The sequence below is a fragment of the Agelaius tricolor genome, unplaced genomic scaffold (genome assembly GCF_023055355.1).
Source record: "Agelaius tricolor isolate 1412-34295 unplaced genomic scaffold, bAgeTri1.0.p SCAF_8, whole genome shotgun sequence".
Lineage (NCBI taxonomy): Eukaryota > Metazoa > Chordata > Aves > Passeriformes > Icteridae > Agelaius > Agelaius tricolor.
In genome coordinates, this window is record NW_027269268.1 from 25169179 (window position 1) to 25179453 (window position 10275).

General features: G+C 36.3%; 1 protein-coding gene across 4 annotated transcripts in view; it reads left to right on the plus strand.

Moving 5' to 3' along the window:
• KLHL2 (kelch like family member 2) overlaps nucleotides 1-9990 on the plus strand; it is a 54360-nt gene extending 44370 nt beyond the window's left edge. For 3 of the 4 annotated variants that reach the window (XM_071432008.1, XM_071432007.1, XM_071432010.1), the window contains 7 exons: nucleotides 701-818; nucleotides 1452-1649; nucleotides 2395-2496; nucleotides 3419-3547; nucleotides 7829-7969; nucleotides 8117-8260; nucleotides 8874-9990. In XM_071432008.1, coding sequence (XP_071288109.1) covers nucleotides 701-818; nucleotides 1452-1649; nucleotides 2395-2496; nucleotides 3419-3547; nucleotides 7829-7969; nucleotides 8117-8260; nucleotides 8874-8902 — 861 coding nt within the window. In that variant the 3' untranslated portion in view covers nucleotides 8903-9990. Of the gene's footprint in view, nucleotides 1-700; nucleotides 819-1451; nucleotides 1650-2394; nucleotides 2497-3418; nucleotides 3548-4433; nucleotides 5572-7828; nucleotides 7970-8116; nucleotides 8261-8873 lie in introns of those variants that run through there. The other variant, XM_071432009.1, reaches the window with a different exon arrangement.
• The last annotated feature ends 285 nt before the right edge of the window (nucleotides 9991-10275 follow it).

Below are 10275 nucleotides of genomic sequence, written 5' to 3' on the forward strand. Positions count from 1 at the left end.
TGCCCTCCCAGAAAACATTTTTTAGTAAGTGCTTCAGCTATTTTGAGAAATATACAATTATGGAGAAGTAAGCCTGTTTAAAGAAACAAAAATAAACAAAACAAACAAAAAAATCAAAAAACCCCAAACCAAAACAAAGAATGTGTATGACTGAAGTTTCTGTGTTGAGATTTTTTATTTTATCTTTAGTTCATCTTAGCAAAAAACAAACATTAGATACTTTCTTCTTTACAATGAAGTAAAGTTTTCTCGTAGTACTGTTGTGAAAATGGTAATAATGGAATAGGAGATTCAATTCATTTTTCTTAGAAGAACAAGGTAAGGCTGTTACGTGATGGATGGTCACAGCTTCATTACACATCACAGATGGTGAATATACCTGAGATCATAGTAGGATGTGAAGATAAAGCAGGGTCTCCCTCTGTTGTTGGAGCTTTACCAAGATTCTGATTGCTTGCTGCTTTTCTACCCTTGGTATTTCCTCCAGACAAAATAACTACAAATTACATTTGTTTAAAAAAAACACCTAGCAATTAATTTGGCCTGGTTCACAAGACTCAAATTTCTATAGGAGAGCCATCCTTTAATTATTTCTTGTACAGAAGCTTGCTTTATTTTTAAACATTCTTTTCATCTTTCAGGTGCTCTCATATATGCAGATAACTAACAGTTATTATTATTTTTATTATCTCCCTGTTAGTTGATGATGGTAGTTGGGGGCCAGGCTCCAAAGGCAATTCGCAGTGTTGAATGCTATGATTTTAAAGAAGAACGCTGGCATCAGGTTGCTGAATTGCCTTCCAGAAGATGTAGAGCAGGTAAGGAAGCCTAATTTTTTGTTGTGGTTGGTAATGCTTCAGGATTTAGGCATTGTAAGTTCTCTGGAACAGTACTTGAGATATTTATCTAAGAAGGGCTAAACCTTGACTTCACTGATCATTTAATTACTTGCTAATCTGGAACGATACAACTTTGATCAATTGTGCTTAATTTGAGCTTCAGTTTGCAATCTGTAGGATGAAATGCTTTATTACCTCCTACAGAAACAAGGGATAAATAAATTTAAATATTAATGCATTGTAATAAGGATTAATTTTGCTATTAAATACCCTAATCTCATTAAATTATATAAAGAATTTAAAACAGTGATAATCCACTACTGAAAACATGAACATGTGATCTTAAAGCAGCTGAGCAATTTAAGCAAGAAGAAATTCAGCAAGCATGGTATTCAGGAATGTGCACTATTAGGAAAAAGTGTTAGAAATTCTAGGGCTTAATCTGAATGAAGTGTGGTTCTAGGGGACTGTCAAAAGCACGACAAATGTAGTGAATACTGTAGTTTGTGTCAAGTATCTGCATACTAGAACAGTACAGAACACAGTTACAGAATACAGTTAATTGGCAGAGAGACTGAAACACTCATCTTTCCTCCCATGTCCCTGCTCTAGGAATGGTGTACATGGGAGGCATGGTTTATGCTGTTGGTGGTTTCAATGGCTCTTTGAGAGTTCGTACAGTAGATTCCTATGATCCAGTGAAGGACCAGTGGACAAGTGTTGCTAACATGCAAGACAGGAGAAGCACACTGGGAGCAGCTGTATTAAATGGCCTTCTTTATGCTGTGGGAGGATTTGATGGGAGTACAGGTATGTTTGCCTGAGACACTTATGAATAGCTTTGACTACTCTTAACATTATTGTTTCAAATTTTAATGCCTCTTTTTGCTGGTACTTGTGGTGAAACCAAGCATGAGGGTAGCCTGGCATCTTGTGGTGTGGAATGTGCTTAAGCGGTCACATCCCCCTACCTGAGAAGTGGACTGTTTGCTCCTAAGTGTTCAGGCTTAAAGACTAGTGAACTTTTGGCAGGTTCCTTTCCAGTATTCCTTCTATAGTCAGAGTCCTTAACTTGTGGAAGATACGAGAGAAAAATTAGTCCTGTTTGCAAAGGAAATTGATTTCTGCATTTTCATGTAGTGTAAATAAGATTATAAACAGCTTTTTCTGACCTGTGAGAAGGCTTTAGACATTCACTGTTCATTCTCTACTTAGATGCATTAAACAATTAGTGCAGAAGTGATCTTTTTGCTTAATAACTATTATAGAAGCATATGTAGGAGAAAGCATGTGTCTTAATTAAAAAGAAAGGAAATTAACCCGGGAAGAAGTTTTCACAGCTCCACAGAAGTTTTCAGTAATTTGCCCATTTTCAGACATAAAGTTGGGTTGACAGTAATTGCCTTCTAAAGGACAAAAAGGTTGTGCTTTTTGTTCAGTATTTAACAATCCTTAGAATGAAATAATTTGAGTTTTCAGATATGAAGAGTTTCCTGAAAACTAGACAGTATGTTGCACCTAGATTTATAGAGAAAATGTTATATTGTCTTCATAGGTTTGTCATCAGTTGAAGTTTACAACTTAAAGACTAACGAGTGGTTTCATGTAGCTCCAATGAACACAAGAAGAAGTAGTGTTGGTGTAGGTGTTGTTGGAGGTAAGTTGACAAATAATATAAAAAAGAACAGAGGGAAAGGCAATCATTTACCCTACTAGTTTTTCTTACTTCTGAAAACATACTTCGGATTTATGTTTTTGCTCAACCTTGTAATTGAAATGGTGTGAAGAATATGTAATCATTCTGCTTGGGTTTGACTAGTTTTTAGCATAGTAGTTTTAAATTTTTTTTTCAGAGCTTCAGCTGTGGCTGAGGCTAACTGAGGAAAACCTTGCTAAGCTCTAGGTTATGTATGTCAGCAAAGTCGGAGAGCTGACGTGATGACCTTATCATTTGGTCTTTAGTGATGCAGCACTGCTGTATTGTCAGCTCTGTTATCTGTGGCTGACCTTGCTGGCTGCACGTTGGGGACAATCCCAAGGGCAGTGTCGGGAAAACTGCTGACTTTTCAGTCAGCTTGGTAGTGAATAGCCCAGATGTCACTTGCATAATGGAGGCCTGGCCTGGCTCTTGGATCTTAAAACAGTTTTAGGGGTGGGTGTGTGCTTTAACTGCATAGGAACAACTGCTGTTTCTAATCTGAAAATGCAGACTGTATGAGTGATTTTCATTCTAAATTTCTGATATTCCTAGAAAGCCTATTTGTGAGCTTCCAGTATTAAAAATACTTGAAATAGCTTGCTTTTGAGCAATGCCTAATAAACACCTTACCTTTGTATTTCAGCTAGGCAATTTAAAATCTTTTGACTTGCATTATTGTTGTTAGATACTGCGTGCCTTTTACATCCTAAAAACGACAAGATCTGTGGCATGCTAACCTCAAGTGTTTACAGTGTAGAATCTCAGTAAGTGATTGACAGGTGCTGATTAGTAGCTAATTGGAGAGCAATGCCTTCCTCTTTGTGGTGTGGCAGTCCCGGCATGTCCATTAGCAGCTGGCAGACTCCTTTGGTCCCCCCAGGGAAGCTGTATGCTGTTGGTGGCTATGATGGAGCGTCACGGCAGTGCCTTAGTTCAGTGGAATGCTACGATGCCAATTCCAACGAGTGGAGCTACGTCGCAGAAATGAGCACCAGGCGGAGCGGAGCAGGTTAGTGGACAAGGATCAGCTGTCCTTGCAAAGATGAAAATTCGTGGGTTTAAAATGTATCTAAAACCATGAAAGGTAAGCTAAAGTCTGAATCTAATGGAATGTGCTAGTTCTAGATGCACAGCACAACTGTTCCACTGAGTAAGATTCAGTCTGTTAAGAGTAAATATCCCTCTTTTTTTTTTCATACTTTCATATTCCTCTTCTTCCCACAACTTCTGATGGTTTTTAACATACAGACTAATATTCATGGATTGTAATAATCACTGTCACCTCAATTCTTAAGTATCAAAATCTATACAGCAAGAATGAAAAAATGTCTTTTCTACAGGGATCTCTTTGCCAGTTAGGGCTGATTATTCTAACAGCGTTTTCAGGTTGACTTTACGAGTGAACTATGACTAGGTTTCCACCTCTTTGGAGGACTTGTTCTGCATTCTGATTCACTGCAGGAAATTTTGTCCTTGTTCATTCCTAAGTTTGTATTAATGGTTTCATCCTATTACTTCCACTTATGTACCCTTTATTTCACCTTCAGTAATTCTTCTCATCACCTGGTGTTTGCATCCCCTGTACATGTACAGCCTACTACATGTTATCCTTCCTTATCATTTAGCCAAGGTATATCCATTTATTTCTCTATAATCTTAAAAATCCCTTCTCTTTTTTTTTTTTTTGTGGATTTCTTTTTTCCTTCTTGCAATTCTGAGTGTGTATATTCTCTTTAAAGACATCTTTAAAAGTGCCTATGGTATTCCACTTTTGTTTAGTGAAATGGTGCTTCCACAGCTCCAAATTGACTTTAGCATTTTCAGTATCTATTAATATTATGGACTTGAATCTCATTTACTGTTCACTGTCCTCTATTTGTCTTTTGGTATTTCAGGTTTTTTCAACTCGCAGAAGTTGTTTTATTTCTCTAGATGCGTTCCCATGGACTTTTTCAAGTCAAATTCCATGATATTATTTTCTACATTTATTTTTTAGTAGTTAAGTCACTTTTTTTGCCAAGTACTTAATGGTGGTTTTTAGCAACACCCTTCAAGTATCTACTGGTGATTGCAATAATGTGCTTCATAACGGGAAGAGATATTGCTACAAATAAATCTGAATGGACTTCTAGTATGCTCAGTATATGATTAATAATTACCCCAACTTTTAATCTTACCTTCCATTATTCTTTGTTAACTCTGAACAGTTTTTACCTATGTAATAATGTAATAATGTTTAACTTAAATTCAAATAATTTCAAAAGAAATCTATCAAAGTACTAAATTCGTTACTAAAATTAAGATAGTCTGTGATACTTCCATCATATCCTTACAAGATCAGCAACCTGATAACTCTTATTACTAGAAGTCACATTTCAATTGTATTTCTAAACTAAAACTTTGATGATAATGAAGGAAACATGATACACTATACCTCAAGAAAACACAGTTGCCTTGTGAAACTTCTAGTAACTCAGTCTGTGCTTCTTGGAAGTAAATTCTGGATTAAAAACTGGACAGAGTTGCAGTAAGGGTACTGGAAAATATTTCTGTCTAATATTGGCAAGTTTTGAGGAATATATTTATATAAAATGGGCAACTGACAAGAATAGTTTTAAAGACAAATAGTGTTGGTGGGTTGTGACAAAGTTTCATTTTGCAGTCTGCCTGCGCACACATTTTGTTTCAGCATTTGGGGTTTATTTTTTGATACTCTGTTTTTGCAAACTGTTGTTGTGCATGTAGCCTATTTATATAGCAGATGTTTTCAGATTTTTTTTTAATGTTGAATTTCTTCTACAACTCTGAAATTTAGTTCCTTAAATATACTAACTACTGGGATCTTCCTACCCCTCTCCTCTCTTCCCTTGTCCCTGTGTTGCTGATTCAACTCTCTTCTGCCTTTTACCTGGTCCACAGATAAAAAAAATGGAGAGGAAAACTAAATGTAGACCCTTATTCCAGTTTCATATAATTGAGTAAAATTATCAACATTCTTCTGTGCCACTCTGTTAAATACATGAAAAAATTATATTTTTGCATGGCAGAGGAGTGGGTGGTAATGTGAAAATCGTGACTGTTGATTGAGCTTGGCTGTAGAGGCCAAATAGCCAAACCCATCAGAACTGTTTCAACTGGAAATCAGTCCTGGTGGTGTTATGGGGGCTAACTAAAGAAAATTTTGTTCCTGCATTCAACTTTTGGATGTCTGGTCATCTCAAAGAACTTAAGCTCATCTCTTCTGTTCCTACTGCTTCAGCTTCACTCAAAAGCAACTTTTCAGAGGTTAACCCTCAGTTACTCTTCTTTAGTACCCACTGCTTCTCAGTTGATCAATACGGGGACAGATCTGTTTCCAGCAACATATTGGGAGGAGGAACTTCAGATCCAGATATAGGCCATTTGGGAGGGCTGAGAGATATAAGACAGGGTCCTGAAAAATGGGCAGGAAAGAAAAATAACAAAGAAAGGAGAACTCAGAAGACGGCAACAAGAGGATACAGACGGAAGGAGCAAGAAATAAGGTAGGACCTGGAAACTGGGTGTGGGATTAAGGGAAAATGAAGCACCATGGAGGAAGGGAGGACATTATTAAAAATAAGGAGCTATGAAAGAAAAAAGTGGCAATGTGGCAGAGGGAAAGCTCTACACACTGAATAGGAAGGCCACTAACTCTTTTGAAGGCATGGGGGGGGGGATTTATGTCACATCCCATATTTAAACTGAAAATATTAGCTCTCCTTCTGTAATGTTTAATTCTACAAAAGATGAATGTTGTACTTTCCTTTCTAATAAAGTGTGATCAGAGTGGGAGAAAGAAAAGCTGTCATACTATACTGTGGCATGATAGCTAGAAATAATAGCAATAAAAGAGGAATTAAATTAACTGGGAAGGATATGGGGAAATGCTAGTGGTGAATATCATTGGTAAAGCCCTAAATAGCATGATTTAAAAGTGTCCTATCAATAAGCTATTTTTCAGATTTACAGTACCAATTAGCTTCCATGTTTCCTTCCTCTCTTCTTTTAGTTATTAAAATCAGTCTCTTTAATAAGAAAATTTAGTCATTTCAGCAGGAGTAGTTTCTCTTCACATATAGAAATGGCTCTTAAAAACAAAATTAGTGATATGTTTTTAAAGATATTTCAGCTCATTATTAAGGTCTTGGGGTTCTCTTCTTTTTTTCCTTTTATTCTCCTTTTTTTTTCTACTTCCAATATTTTTTTTTCTTTGAGGGACTTACCTGATTTTTTGCATTCATATTCGTTGTTTCCTTTCAAAAAGATTTTAAGTGGTTCCATGGAATACTTTATGAGCTATATTTGCAAATCTGTATCTCTGCTTTGAGTTTCATAGTCTTAAATGTGGCATTTATTAAATTTCCCAGTATACTTTCATAGAAGTGCTTTTTTAGTTGTCTTTATGGTCCATCACTCAGAAATTTTAATACAAAAAAACCCCTACGTTTCTGGAATTTATTATGTTTTGGTTCTAATAATACATTATAAAGGGAGTAATAAATAAACAGGCCTTTCTTTCTGCTTCTCCCATTTCCATTTTTTCAATATGTGCAGCCCAAATAGCAAGTAGATAGATCTAGCTTTACTCACGCCTTCATTCCAAGCTCACAGATTGATAAACTTTTGTTGTAAAGTAAAGGAGACCTTAGGATTAAAGGACACCCTTTAATATCCTTTTGGATATTTTGATAACTGAAGCTTGGTTGAAAGAAGCTTGGTGTTCTTCAAATCCCAGAGAAGGTACTCACTGCTAACTGTTTAATTCTGTTCCATCTGTTTACAAGGTATTCCAACACTTCAGTGGAAACACCCCTATTGTATAATGTCTATCCATTCAGCTTTTATCCTCTGTACTGCGCAGCTTTTACTTTCTAAAAGTTCACTTACACTTTATCATCCTGTCAGATTTCTGTTATCCTGGCTGAGCACATTGTCTCATTTACTGTCACTTCTAATTAGTCCTAAATTTCAACAAGCCTCATTTTCCTGCACGTCATTTTTCATCCAAAATTTTCTAAATCTTCTGTTGCAGAACAGCTCTGGTCTTTGTATGCTGCAATATGGTAGATGGGCATGCAAGGCATTTTATCAGTGTCTTGCTGTAGTTACTGTCTCTCTGCTTTAATGCATCCTGACCCAAATGTTTTCTGAAATAGTTTTCAACATTGACTTAACGAAGGATTTATGTTAGCTGACATATTTGTTGTTTCTCCTTTGTATCGTTCAAATAATTCTCTGGTTAATTCTGCGTATTTTCATATGTTTGCAGGTGTTGGTGTGTTAAACAATTTATTGTATGCAGTAGGTGGTCATGATGGTCCTTTGGTAAGAAAAAGTGTGGAAGTGTTTGACCCCATTGCCAGTACCTGGAAGCAGGTTGCAGACATGAACATGTGCAGAAGGAATGCAGGTATGTGCAACAATGACTAAAATTGTTCCAATGTCAATTGTGAATGGCATGTAACTGGATTTCTGCTGCTTTCATTAAAAAACATGCTTTTGAGGGGGTGTAGAAGTCAATTATTAATTTTCATTCTGGTTTCCTGCCCTTTTTCAGGTGTTTGTGCTGTAAATGGTCTCTTGTATGTAGTTGGAGGAGATGACGGTTCCTGTAATTTATCAACAGTGGAGTATTATAATCCAACAACTGATAAATGGACAGTTGTGTCATCTTGTATGAGTACAGGAAGGAGCTATGCAGGTAAGGCATATAGATATTGTTAATGCACTTTTTAAAGTATAACATTTGATAAAGCATCCAAACAAAGTCTTGTCTAAGGTAAAATCTAAGATAACAAAATGGACAGGAAGAATCTGATGGTACATTTTGAATGATGACTTCAAATAATTACTCACTACAAGGAAGAAAAAAGGATTAAAGTGTAATCAAGAAGGATTTGGCTCATACTTGATGAGTCAGAAAGATGATTCTGGTATGACTAGTTTTTTTAACAAGAAATGTGTGTCTCAATCTAAGGGGTCCAATTCCAAAGTTCTTTGGGATTTGATATTTAGAAAATGAGCTGTTTCAGGAATCTTTTCCTTCAATAACTACAGTTTTTTAAATGAGTTATTTAAGTGAATGTTAAGGATGTATTTCACTGATAGCAAAATTAAATTTGATTAGTCACAGAAACTTTCATAACCTGGCACTGAATCAGAGAGCTTTGTGTCAAAGAGAAATTAGGGAAAAATATGTGCATTGTTGCTGCTGCACAGTTAAATGCTATTTGCAATGTATTATATTAATTTTTTCTTGATTTTAAAAACAATACTGCCTAAAGATTTATCCCTTTTTCTCTCCCTCCCTCGAGGTGTTACAGTTATTGACAAACCATTATGATCAGTAAAAGGATTTTCAACTTGATTATGCACTAGAAGCAGTCTTCAACAAGTGTATTTGAAGTGACTGAGTATCTAAGCACTTCTCTACTTGTAGCTGCACCTTGAGTCACAGTGGAAGATGTGACTGTCTACAATTACAGATGACAGATGATGAAGATTACTCTAGGTAGAAGCAATTTGTAGGATTATTCTGCAGTTGAGCAGAAGCTGATTGAACTTTTGAAGTCTGGTAGACCAATTTTTTTATTGCAAGGTCTTCAGAAAAAACCCAACACTTTCAAAAGGACCGGCTTCTGTCAGTCATGACTGAGAAACGGATTGTGAGTGAAGAATGGTGTGTATTCTGGTGAAAGTAAATTTTTGTCTTATTTTTTCCAGAGACTAATAAATATATTTAAGGAAATGAACTGTCAGTCTTCATTGTAGGTACTGAATCCCACCTCAGTAATTCAAACTGGCATGGGGTACATTTGTTTCCTTTTATAAAACTTTTGTTACGTAACGATACTACGTGCATATGTTTGTGTGAGCCTAAGTTGCTCTCTATTGAAACTCTTCAAAACCTGATTTTACTATTTATAATTTGGCACAGTACTTTGAATATGTCAGTACTATGTTGTAAAACAGAGATGTATTTTTTGATATGTAACAATGCTTAACACTAATTCCCGCTGAAGGAGATCAGAGATGGTTTGACACTTCTTGAGCAGGTGTAATTTCAGTATCTTTTTAATAAAAATGTTGTCTGTACTTACAAGGTTTTTTTTTTCCTGTTCAATTTTGGTCACGTTTAGATGTTACTTCTTTTTTACCTTTTTATCCAAAAGGTGATTTGGCATGAAAATAACTGAAAATTTATAGTGAATGTATGCAATTGCGTTGAACTTGCATGGTACAAAGGCCTCTTTATGCGTGTAATCTCAGCTTCTATTAGCCAATATCTGAATACCCTGTATATGGCCATGCTTATACAGCAGCACATTTTTATTTGTTCTTGGATGGCCTCCTTTTAACATGACCAAAGCTACTGTCATATTTGAGACATTTTCTTCAAATAAAAGTTTGTACATTGTTTCCTAATGCCAACAGGTCGCTTAAAACTTGTGTTTCTCAATACAAGTCTCAAACCAAATAATCAGTGAAATAAACTGGGGTAGTGGGTCGGGGGGCGGGGAATGGGGAGAAGCTGGGGCTCTAAAGGTCTGAATGCCACTGAATTGTGAATTATTAAGGTTTAGAAGCCAGTCATGCGAACATTGCTGTTTTGCCGCAGGTCAGTTTCTGGAAGCTGTGGTTGTTCATGAGTGCAGGAATGAGTGCAGGCTTCCATGAAAGCGTCCGAGCTGGGACACTGCAGGTGGCAGGGCTGGG